The sequence below is a fragment of the Aulonocara sp. 'chitande type north' Nkhata Bay genome, linkage group LG17 (genome assembly GCF_057382095.1).
Source record: "Aulonocara sp. 'chitande type north' Nkhata Bay isolate Kocher_YH1m ecotype deep benthic linkage group LG17, A_spYH_male_GT1.1, whole genome shotgun sequence".
NCBI lineage: Eukaryota > Metazoa > Chordata > Actinopteri > Cichliformes > Cichlidae > Aulonocara > Aulonocara sp. 'chitande type north' Nkhata Bay.
Genome location: NC_141360.1, coordinates 2,565,310 through 2,577,484, shown reverse-complemented (window position 1 = coordinate 2,577,484; position 12,175 = coordinate 2,565,310). Strand labels below are relative to the sequence as shown.

Sequence of the window (12,175 nt, the reverse complement as noted above, 5' to 3'; positions counted from 1 at the left end):
TAATATATTTATCACGCAATTCAATAATTAATTTGTTTAATAAATAATAAATAAATTTCAGCATGTTGAAGAAGTTCTGAATATGGAAGCAAAGCAACACAAAAATATGAGGATCTGAATAAACAAGAGTCATGACAGACTTTTGTGCAGCTTTGTAAATGTATGTTAGAGAGAGACGCAGCACAAACCTCCAGAGCAGAAAGATCTGTGTTGAAAGTTCCAAAAACTGCAGTTCTTCCAGTGGTCACTTGAGGCTGGTTCCAAAAGTTGCCATGATGCATGTTTCTATGTGGGACAAAAATTGCTTTTTGTCACAAACTAGTTTTTTGTCACTAACTATTTTTGTGTGACAAAAATAGTTTTTGGAGACAGCTAACTAATAACTAATAACCTTGCACTCCTACACTCTTGTACGAATACGGTCACGTTTTGCTCATAAATGAATAAACAGATACATCAAATAACCTGAGTGAAAAGGTAAAGGTGATGTTTCTAAATGCAGAGATGACTACTTCTATCTTTTAAATACAGTCTGTGGTTTAAACAGAACTATGTCATGAACGAACAGCGTGTGAACTCGTTTCATGATTCAGTTGAATTATTTATTTATACCAACAACAAAACACACAAAATGCTTCCATCCATCAACTCACTTGTGAAATATTGTTATAAAGTGATGTAATGATGTTTCAGAGAGAATCCGGTCTGGTCACCGACAGGTACTAGAACCGGATGTGGGGTGGCTGATTTCTTTCGGCCCCAGCAGGGCATGTGTAAAGCGGCAGAGTATATAAAGGTGTGAGCCGACACCCGCGTGGCCTCTGCCAGCTGAACATCGCGGTTAGAAAAGAGGGGGATTGGTTTGGAGCTTGCAGCTGTCCGGCGGCACTTCCTGTGGGAATTTTTACAAGCTACCAGGTGGGTGTTTGTTTGAAATGATACGCTGCTGCGTCTGTAGTGATACAATTTGAAATGATGACAATATGAAGGCAAAGTTCTGATCCGCTAAGTGTCTGCTCTTTTGACGCGATATCTGCAGGAAAGTTTGCGTGGATTTTTAATCGGGATTTGACTGCAGCCTGAGGAACCTTGAGCCAAACGTTGTAATTCCTCATATGTTGTTTAATGAAGCCCATTCTGCTGATATGAATCCCTGACAAGTCAGCAGAACAAGTGAGGCTAAAATGAATCACGTGGATGTTTTAAACAAGGCTGTTTAGTTCAAATGAAAATGTACAAAAACCATCTTTTTGCGCACGTTGTTCGCGTTGTTGCGCTTTCTGCTTCTGCTCCTTTCATGATTCATCCAGGGACAGCCGGCTGCTCAGTGGCCGGGATAAATGCTTTGTCACGGGGTTGGCGGCTGCCCAAACTCTTCTGTCCACCCAGCCACTGTTTCTACTGAAACACTGCAAGCAACAACAGGATCTTTCCTCTCCAGCTTTGATGATGTTTTGTTTTTTTCATAGCAGTGTGGAGCTCACTATGGTGCAGCTATCTCCTTCACCTACCCTGGATATCACCTTTCCACCTGAGAAGTCAAAAGGAAGAGAAGAGGACTCGGTCACTGATGGTATCCTGAAGATGGGCTCACCTGCTGGGTTGAACACGCTGCAGCTCAACATGGAAATCTCCACTGCTTACTACGGCTATGAAACCTACATAGAAGATGGCCTCATCTGCCTCAAACACAAAATTCGCAACCTAGAGAAAAAGAAGGTAAGTTTCTGACAGTGCTGTAAAAGTGGGCGCCTGCTGTTTGTGACGCGTGTTGTCCCCACAGCTGAAACTGCTCGGCTACAGGAAGAGACTGAAGCAGGGTGAGGTTCTAAACAAAGATCAAATGGTGAGTCCAGCTAGTAGTGATTTCTTAAATGAGCTCTGTCTCTAGAACCTGCACTGGTGATTTGAGCTTTCCATTTCCATTTTAGGCGGCTGTGGAAAAGTATGAGGAGGTGCTGCACAACTTGGACTTTGCACGAGAGCTCCACAAAACCCTGGATGGCTTGACTCAGAATGTAAATGTGTCTGGTCACTTTGTCTTTATATCCTGGCGAGGCGTTATTATGCCCTGGGTATTAGGTTGCTTGTGCTGTGTTTGGCTCCGGTGCATTAGATAAGCATATCCAAAATTACACCTGGTAATCTGATGATATTGGTGGGCTGTAGGCTGCCCACCCAGTTAGAAATGTAACCTGTGCTCTTTGTTTTGTTTTTGTCTTTCCTTTTGTTTTGATGTCGATCTGGTCTAAAACTGCATTTGAACTGTACTTTGTAAATAAATGCACGTTCATGTCTTCACATGCATTATATAAATTAAACTGTTGTATAGTCAGAAGTCTCACAACTAGCTATAGAATTTGAAAACTCCTTTAATCCTCCCCTGCAGCTGATTAAGGCCCAGAGGAAAGCCATGAAGAAGGAGCAAGTAGCTATAGTGGAGGAAGAGAGGCGACGTCTGGCCACTGTACTCCAGGTCCAGCACCTCCTTGCTAGCCTGCAAAAGGAGCATGTCAGGAGAGACCTTTTGGCCGGCCAGAATCAGGCACCATGCGTTCCAGGCCAGCAGCTACATAGTCTGAGCCAGCTCACCACCTTGCTTGGAGTCAAGAGAGATAACAGACTGAGGTGAGAGTGACCATAAGATGGTGAACTTCCTCCTTTGAAGGTGACGTAGCAACTGAAATGACTGAAACTTCTGACCCGAGTCTTTCACTTCTCATTGGTCATGTCACAATATTTTCAGGAGGCCACAAATTCTGAGCCAAGTTTTCTGCCCTTGAGTGGAAGTTGAGTGTTGACATAGAATTTTTGTAGATGTCAGGCACAGGGTGGCTTGAATTTCAGGATATAGCTACTGACATCTCTTTTCTGTTCGCTGTAGTTTACAAGAGCAAATGGAGCAGGCGGCTCTGGCCTACATGGACCTGTTGGAGGGAAAAGACAAGCCGGTGGCTGGATCCTCGTGTGAGTGCAAAAACCGGAAAGATCTCTAGAGCTCCTGTAATTCTAACATATTAGACACAAAGCCCTACAACCAGCTGCAAAAAGCAATGTCTACAATTCAAAGAACAGCAAGAAAAACACAGCAAAATATTCATAAACCTCCACCTCAGCCTCTTGAAGGTGTTTGGAGGTTTTTGTTTCTGTTTTTCTCTAATCCACAGCTTTTATTTCAGCCTTTCAGGGTATACATGGATATTCTTGCATATAGATTTACCTTACTAAGAATATCTTCCCTACTACTTGCCTTCTTTTTCCTTTTCAGTTAAACAGTTGAAAGAGGAGCTCACCAGGCTGTTGAATTGCGAGTACTTCAGTTGTCTTCCACCTCCTCCAGAGGTGGTCCTGAGCTCAGCCAGCCACACTCGTAAGATTCCATAATTACATTTCAATAGCAACTTTTCAGCCATGAAAAACCTTGCATGTGTTACAGGATCGGTGTTTTAGGTTTTTATTTTGTACTTTCCTACCAGCGGGTTGACCAGGTTAGTTTTGGTGGTCCTTGACATTGTTTTGGTGCTTCCTGAGTTTCCTGTCCAGGAATTGACACAAACTGTACTGTCTTGGAAATGCCCATGGCAGTCCTTGTTGTGTTCTGTAAGCTAGAAGTACCAGAACCTGTAGCAGGCAAAGAACAACTTCATGTGCTGAAAAATGAGTTAGTCGATCTGCAATATAAGACCGTATAGAGGGAGGTGAGAGATTTCAGACTACGGCCCCTCCTGGCTTTGATTTCTTGCTTGTTTAGACTGCGACTTGCAGCCATCTACATTCCTTTTGTGTAGTTGTATTGGCATCAGGTGTCCCACCTCGGGCTCCTGTTTAACAGTTCTCTGGCCCTTGCACAGCTCCAAGGTTAGTTTTGACAGTGTTGTGATCCCACTCCTGCCCTGTTTCTGCTTAAGCTGAGCTTTAAAAGGCATCACTACATGAAATGTATTTCTGTAACTGCCATATTTTCCCTGAAAAAGTTGACTTCCATATTTCTTTTTCTGCTTTGCCCTGTCAGCCATACTAAAGTCAAAATCAAATGAAGTTTCAAAGGAGGTAAGCCCAATATTCATTTAGGGTCCCCTCCCCCACCCTTTCCTTCGACTGCATTTCAATGCTCTATATACAAACAGTTCCCAACCCACTGCTCTGTTGTATGCCAGTTTTTCAATAGACTATACGTGAGTGAGAAGGAGCAGGACCCTCCTGACTGCTGGGATATGGAGCTCCCAGGGGAACCTTCATCACCGCAAACTGCAGTCCTCAAACCATGGAGAGGAGCTGCCACTTTAATACCTAAAGTCATTCCATCCACCACAAGGAAGCAGTCTGCAGACTGCAAACTGGTAAAATATAGTCAAACATTTTTGCTCTTCAGTTGTCATCTGCAATGACGAGTAAAACTGGGTGACTTGATGACGACTATTCATTATATTAGTATCAGAATGAATCGAACGGAAGTATAACATGATTTATGCATTCCTCTTCTCATGGTGAAGAACAGGCTGTCTGTGAACAACAGCTCAGTAGGTAGAGATACGAATAAAACGAAACATTAATGCTGTAGTTTAGCAAAGGTAACATTCCAGTGACTGCATTACTTCGGGGGAGGGGACAGCAAAGACTCGCTATTATAAGGAAGGGCTGCAGATGTACTGTAATTCTCTGGGGTGAGCGCACTTATTGAAAGTAGTCCGTTGATCTTAAATTACAAGAACTGATCTGCCAGTATTGGCTCAAAAGCTCAGGTGATTCAAATCCTATTCTTCCCAGAGGAAAGAGAAGAAGGCCAAACAGGAGCAAAATTCAAAGTTGGTGAGTTGAACAGCTGATCTTCACCAGACACGCACATTGATGCTCTGTAAATATTTTTAGGTGTACAAATGAGCCCCTTGTAATTCCTGACAGGTAGTTGGCATGGATATACCTGTGGAAGTTTTCAGTTCTGCATCTGCCTTACCTAAAGATCCCATCCTGAGAAGACAACACCTCGAGGAGCTCATGACAAAGATCCATGGCTCCTTCAGTTTTATGCAGGTGGACTTTGGTTTGCAACTTTCTGTGTGTAACTGGTGGTACTATTGTTGTTTTCAGCTTTGCCAGTGACTGAAGGTTTATTGCTCTGTTTTTTTTTTTTAATGCTGTCCTGTTCAGGACTCTCTCCTAGATGGTGAGAGCTCGCCTACAAATGACCAGCTCCGACTGAAGAGACAGCCTTCTGGATCTCCCTCCATTCTGGGTAAATTGAGAAAAAAATTAACAAGGTCTGTTATTCTCAGGTGTCACAAAGTGCTTTATCATATAAAATGCAACAATTAAAATGGCATAGATGAAAGAAACTGCACAGGTGGGCCTTACCTTTTTAAAAGAAGCTTATCAAAGGTCAACAGAGCTTACGTTCAATGGAAGGAGGTCCTTTTGTCCTTATCTAGGCGAAGGTGCCACCAACAAGCATTGACCAGCACAGCTTTGAACTCTGAAAACTAAGAGATCCAACCAAAGTACTCTTTAATGGTAAAGGTATGTTTTTGCTGCATTGGCCGTGTGTTTGGGATCATTGTAAAGCTTGCTAATGCAGCAGTGATTAATAGTTCTCATGATGCAATATAAAGATCAATTTGGAAGGACTGGGTACTTAAAGAGAAAAATTAGAACTTTTATTGTCATCGTAGGGTTGCTCGCACAGCGAAATAAGGTAGCAAGACCACAAAAGTTAAAAAAATATAAGAACACTACACAATGTTTGTCTTCCAGGAAGCATTGTGGGGGCTTTGGTCACGAAGGATAGGGATGGAAGTTGCACATCTGCTGAAATATTGCACAGGGACTGGAATGAATGGCAGCGGCAAAGTGATGGTATGAGAGAGGTCTGCTCACTCTGCATTTATGGTTCTCACAGCCCACGGGTAGAAGCTGTTCTTTGGTCTGTTGGTTTTGCACCTGATGGATCTGAACTTTGTTTTTGTTTTGTTTTTTTTTTTAGAGGGCAGAATGTTGAATAGATGGTGGTTAGGATGGAGTCATCTTAGTCTGGTATAATTACACCAACCTTATCTAGATTGTGTACTAAAGATCCAATATAGTTTTGTTTAAATTTAAAAAATAAAACAATCTAAATTGAAAGAAGCAAACCTGGATGGGAAGAGTCTTGGTGGCTGATGATCTGGTGTCACTGGTGAGAGGGGCCGGTGTAGTAATAAACTCACTGGGAGAGTTTAAAGGATGACTACATGAATTCTGTTTTGTCAGGGTTGAGATGGATGAACTTGACTGGTGTTGGAAACATCACTGATGGGAGGCTTTTCGAGTGTGCTGGACCTTACCAGGTGTACAGGTGATTGTCAGCGTGGCTGGCTGTGGCTCAGGGGGTATAGCAGGTTGCATTCTACTTGGATCAGTGGTTTGACTTCCCAGCTCATCTAGTCTCCACGTCCATCCTAGGGCTCGATGCTGAACCTCAAATTCCCCCGATTCAGTGTGACTAAAAAGCCATTTGAGTACTCAATAAAAATGTGTTCATCATTTAGCGTGGCAATGCTCCTATGAAGGGGTTGAGCTGCTATAGGGAGATGTAGGATTAAGACAGAACTGTGAAATACACTAAAAAAAAGACATTTAAATCTATTCTAAACGTAATATTCAGGAAAGCGCTTGCAGGCTTGGGTGTGGCCTATAAATGTACTAGCAGTATATGCAAATGTGATTTGTGTTTTAGCAGTTTGTCGGTCTTTTAGTCATACAAAAGAAATATTGCTTAGATTTTTTTTGAATAAATTTCCTAATATTTTTTGTTTTGTTTTCCATCTCACCTAAACAGCTAAAGCAGGTTTGAGAAGCCCAATTGATGTCCTACCCAAAGCGATGCATGTAAGGAGCTCTTTTCCTTTTTAACAAAGCAGGTGTGACTAAAAATGAGAACAGTTTTTAGTTGTGACATATCCACCTTTCCTATATTCAGTCCACTCCACTGCCCACCAGGCTTACAGAGCGCAGAGTCAGTCTGACCAATGGAAATCGGAGCCTGGAGACCTGTGACATAGAACTTTCCCCAAAGGCCCTACCTCATGTAAGGAGCCATTCGTTTCAATATAAAGTTATACTCTGCATTCTGTGTGCCTCTCTTAAGCTTTGTTGTCAATCTAGGAGTCTCTCCAGTTGGCTGAAAAAGAGATTTTTCCTTCACCGCCACTGTTTCGCCGGGAGTCGACTGCCTCCAGCAATCTGGAGGAGAAGAGCTGTCCTATGGTAGATTAGTTTAGCCACCATCGGAGAACTTCTTCTGTGAAGTGTTGCCAGAATACTTTATTTTGTTTCTTTTAACCTTCCCAGACACCAGTAACAGATTCAGGGAAGCAGTCGCCCTGTAATGGGGTAACATCCTGCACTTCCACCCCCCCTCAGGGACAGACTTTCTCTACACCGCCCACCAGGCGATCTCTGACCTCTGCACAGTTTCAGAACATCCAGTCAGTAAGTTTCATCAAAGTATCATTCAGACTTTGATCATTGGTGGCTAAAGTCAAAGTGCAGGGCTGTAGCTCCTCTCTGAGATGCGATTCAGACGGTGTTGATATAAAAAGAAATGAGGTGAGATAAGATCTCACTGTACGCAAGAAATAGAGCTGAGACTTCTCACACATGGTGCAGCTCAGGATAAGAGATTCTGATTAAAGATCTTGTGGTGTCAGCAAATGGGTCAAAGGCTGTTAGTGGGTATTATATCTCCATTTTACTGGGTGTCTGAACATGTGTTGCTGTTCCAGCTGTAGTCTCTGGGTGTTCACAAACTTAAAGTTGGTGGAAGTCTTAAGATGGGTAATTTTTGAGAACCATGTGCATGAACCATCATATTTAAAATTGACATCTCATCTAAAATATTTTTGTGGTTCAGTTCTGGAAAGTAAGATTCTAATATTTTAATAGTTAGTACCACAAACTATTAAACACCCATACAGCTTATGGATGTATGAATGCTAAACAAGCTCATTAGCCTACATTTTCTCAATGTCTGTTTTGTGACTTCCAAAAAAAACCAGCTCCTCGAGGTTTTTGTTGGTTGTGTTTTTTCTGCTTTCTGTAGGTCTTTAAAGTGAGCACCTCCTTAACTCAGACGGGGGAGGTGACCTATAAACCAGATTCTGTTTTCACTGAGCCCAGATACACCACTGCCAGCACCCAGACACCACCCGAGTTTGCCCTCTCAGAGGAGGAGGCACAGCCAGGTATGTTGAGTTTTGCATTCTTGGCTTTGTGTCCTCACTGCTAGACCGGTCGTCATCATCGAGATGCATTTTCTCTAGTGTACCAGTCGGATTACTCGGTGGGTCATGGTGGACAGATCTTTCAGTCTCCAAGCCAGTCGGGTGGTGTGACTCGACCCAGCCAATCATACTACACCAGAGGCTCTGTGAGAGGTATGGCACGTGGTGGCAAGGCACTGGCTCAAACCTTTCGCTCCTCTGGGTGGCAACGAGGTATTGGTCTTGTTTTTTTTTTTTTTTTTTGTTTTTTTTTTGTTTGTTTTGTTTTTTGTTTCGTTTTTGGTTTGTTTGTGGTGGTTTTTTTGTTGTGCGTTTCCTCACCCCACTCCAAGCTGTGGCTGTGCCTCTGTGCAGAAGGGCTCGTCCTGTTCTAAGGGAGTTCTTCTTCCCTACAACCACAAAGTGTTTTTATGTGTGAAGTTTTCCTTAATATTGTGGGGTTATGACCTTCTCATCAAGCATCTTTGTGAACTGGCACAATTTAAACTGAGGTTTTCTTAAACTAGTTTCTGATTACAGGAGGATCCTACATCTCTCCAACTCATCTCAGGGACTCTGGTCCCCTCCTCTATGCAGCTAGAGTAAGTCAACCTATCTTTTAACATTTTATAATCCCAGCACAAATGATGGATTAAATACGGCCATAAACCAAAAAGGCATTTCATTAAATGACCCAAGCAAAGGATGGGAAACCTACTTGACAAGCAAATAAATTTATTTACAGAAGTGAAGCTGCTCACTAAGTAAAAGCACAACTTATTCAAGTCCTGCAGTTTTCATACTAGTCTGTTCATGTGGAAAAGGAACACGTTTTGTTTCTATATGGGGGCAGTTTTTCTGTAAGCACAATCTGTTTTGAGGAAGTTTGCAGCTTTAAAATTCATAATCAAGTAGATCATCAGAAGCGGTGTGTAGAAGTGTATTTGCTTATACAAAGTAGGCTGCACAATCGCAAACAGTTGTGGGGTATGTTGACTGTGTTGGTTGCCATAACAAGTAATCATCAGCACTCACCAAAAGCTTTGAACAATGCCTGACTTTTATATAAAATCATTTTTTAAAGGTAATAACAAAATATAAAATTCCAGTTTGTGTCAGACAGCTGCTCACAATTTAGATTCAAAGCAGGAAGTATAGAGGGCCCATTCCATGAAAATCAACTGAAAAGAGAAAACCACAGAGATGCAAAATTTTCCATTTTACAGAATTTTTATTTTTCAACTTAGATTTTATACCAAGTGCATCTTCTGTCCTTGTTTCCTTCTGTGTAAAAGTCACTGTTGTGCTTCTGTGGCCTTTTTCTCAGGACTCGGGGTACCAGCACAACTACAGGCGAGCAGGGAGACATAACAACAGTGGTAGGAACCATTGTCTTTTCTGCTACAGCTTCCACTTCCATTTTTGATTTTAAGTTTGGTGCCACCAACATATTTCCACAGCCAAATTCTCAAATTTGGGATTTGATGTTTTCTTCCTGCAGTTAAAAATAATCAACATGGCATTCTGTGTCATCTCAACTCCACAGCAGCCTGGAGTGATTCTTCTCAGGTGAGCAGCCCAGACAGGGAGGGAGCGTTCACAATTGTGGACTCGGGTCATGGGGATTCCCTGTCTGTTTCCACTGTGGAGGTCCCACTCACTCCACATGGACACCACCACACCGCCTTGCTGCCTATGCAGCTCTACCCACTCTCCCAGCCTCTGCGAGTGGCCTTCACTGCCTCTCGCACTGCCAACTTCGCTCCAGGAAATCTCGACCAGCCGATTGTATTTGACCAGCTCCATAGCAACCTAGGGGAGATGTACGATACCCACATTGGCCGCTTTACCTGCCCTGTGAATGGAACCTATGTCTTTATCTTCCACATCCTGAAGCTTGCCATCAATGTGCCACTCTACATTAACCTCATGCGCAACGAGGAGGTGATGGTGTCGGCATACGCCAACGATGGAGCCCCAGACCATGAAACGGCCAGCAACCACGCCATTTTGCCGCTTTTCCAAGGAGACCAGGTGTGGCTCAGGTTGCATCGTGGAGCCATCTATGGCAGCACTTGGAAGTACAGCACCTTCTCTGGGTTTCTGCTGTACCAGGATTGAGTAGCAGTCAGCCTGATGGGACTCTTCTTCCAGTGTGTGGACTGTTTGCTTTGCATTGAATGGTGACTGCACTGACGTTTGAGTATAGTGGTCAGGCTGCATGCTAATGCATAAAACTTGTTCACAACATGGGTGAGAGTATAGATTATACACTTTGACCACTTACACAACTTACCTGTTTTCAAATGGGGTCTGTTACCAATTGACAAACCAGGCAGACCAAATAAAAACCATTGTGATGAACTCCCACTTTGACTGATACAGTTACACCGTCTGCTGTAAAGCGGCACCTGCAAGAATGGAATCATTTTGTGCCTTTTTGTTCAATGAATGTTTGCATTGACCAGATGTTAACCTCAAGTCATTCATTTAGTTCAACATATCAGGTGAATTGACAAACTGTATTTGCAGCACTTTGCTTGATGCTGTGCTCCTATCATTCATTCTTACTGAGGAAAGGATTGTTCTTGGTGGTGGGTGTGGTGTCAAACACTAAAGGCAAAATTGTAGCACTGTCTACTGTGAAGGTATAAAAGAGGTCTCTTGCTGAAATAAAAGATGAGCAGTGAAGTGTAGTGGTTTTTGTGTTTTTATTATTTAAGTTTTAAAAAAAAAAACTAAAAAAACCAAAAACACTCTTGGGTTACATTACTTAAGCAGGTTTGTTTAAGAGCCAGTTCACAGCTGAAGAAGCCTCCTGGATGAGGTGAAATGTCTTCACAAAACTTCAAAAAGCCCTACTCGAGTACATACAAAAATGCTCTATAAGAACCATTCCGCACATGAGTATTAAGTGCGTCATTAAACATAAAGCCACTGGTGAGTGGTTGTAACCACAGTGACGCTTATTCTCTCAAACAGGTGGTGATATAGAGCTCCACGTGAAGTACACTTCCCACACAAGTCGGCTAAACTTGGAGGGTACCAATCTGTCCAGTTAAGAAGCATAAATTAGCATTTTACTTAAATGAGTCTGAGGAGTCAACATTGTGCAGCCAGCAACATCATCCAGTATAATCGGTTTGGTAATGGGGACAGTTTGCCAAAAAGTACCCCCTCTGCTGTTAGATACCAGAAAGAAATCCTGAGATGTAGACAGACAGGAACTCGATGACACAAAAAGTTGGTTATGGAATTTAACTTAGTTTTATGCTGGGACCAATGCTTTTCACATGATCAGAGTTTCCCTTACACAAAACAATGAAAAGAATATGTAGTATATTTGCAGCTCTGGAGGCCAGGATTACTGAATTGGAGACTCTGCTTCGCACCCTTCATTCACCCGTAGCTAGCCAGGCCCCTGTAGCTGGTGCAGCCGAAGATGGCGTAGGCCCGCTGGCTGTTCCCCGGCAGATCCCAAGCAGCTGGGGAAAGAGGGCGGCTGGGTGACGGTGAGGAGGAAGCATAGTCCTAAACAGAAGCCCCAGGTACACCACCAACCTGTTCATGTGTCTAACCGTTTTTCCCCACTCGGCGACACACCCGCCGGGGGTCAAACTCTGGTAATTGGTGATTCTGTTCTCAGACATGTGAAGCTAGAGACAATACAGTATCCACATCTGAACCGAAGAGTAAAACAGTGAAATGTGGATTATTAAATATTAGGTCTCTCTCCTCCAAGTCTCTGTTAGTACATGACTTAATAATTGATCAACAAATCGTTTACTCTGCCTTACAGAAACCTGGTTGCAGCAGGATGATTATGTTAGTTTAAATGAATCAACACCCCCGAGTCATTCTAACTACCAGAAACCTCGAAGCACAGGCCGAGGGGGAGGTGTGGCAGCAATTTTTCACACCAGCCTATTAATCAACCAAAG

The 12,175-nt window shown here is 42.9% G+C and overlaps 1 protein-coding gene across 8 annotated transcripts; it reads left to right on the top strand.

Annotated features, from left to right (window-relative positions):
- The first annotated feature begins 786 nt into the window (after positions 1–786).
- Positions 787–10,920, top strand: caprin2 (caprin family member 2). 8 transcript variants are annotated; one of them, XM_086269705.1, is made up of 22 exons: positions 787–918; positions 1,473–1,719; positions 1,784–1,846; positions 1,932–2,018; positions 2,390–2,628; positions 2,885–2,967; positions 3,269–3,370; positions 4,013–4,050; positions 4,158–4,340; positions 4,768–4,809; positions 4,903–5,031; positions 5,149–5,233; positions 5,749–5,850; positions 6,812–6,861; positions 6,953–7,060; positions 7,138–7,239; positions 7,324–7,464; positions 8,075–8,216; positions 8,295–8,468; positions 8,775–8,836; positions 9,562–9,613; positions 9,736–10,920. In XM_086269705.1, exons 2-22 carry the CDS (start codon positions 1,486–1,488, stop codon positions 10,353–10,355), a joined length of 2,838 nt encoding a protein of 945 aa, XP_086125831.1. In that variant the 5' UTR covers positions 787–918; positions 1,473–1,485; the 3' UTR covers positions 10,356–10,920. The 8 variants fall into 8 exon arrangements, with proteins under 8 accessions (XP_086125831.1, XP_086125838.1, XP_086125835.1 ...); XM_086269709.1 differs by having other exon boundaries at positions 803–918; positions 1,470–1,719; positions 8,295–8,408; positions 9,781–10,920; XM_086269707.1 differs by having other exon boundaries at positions 803–918; positions 1,470–1,719; positions 8,295–8,408.
- Positions 10,921–12,175: the final 1,255 nt, after the last annotated feature.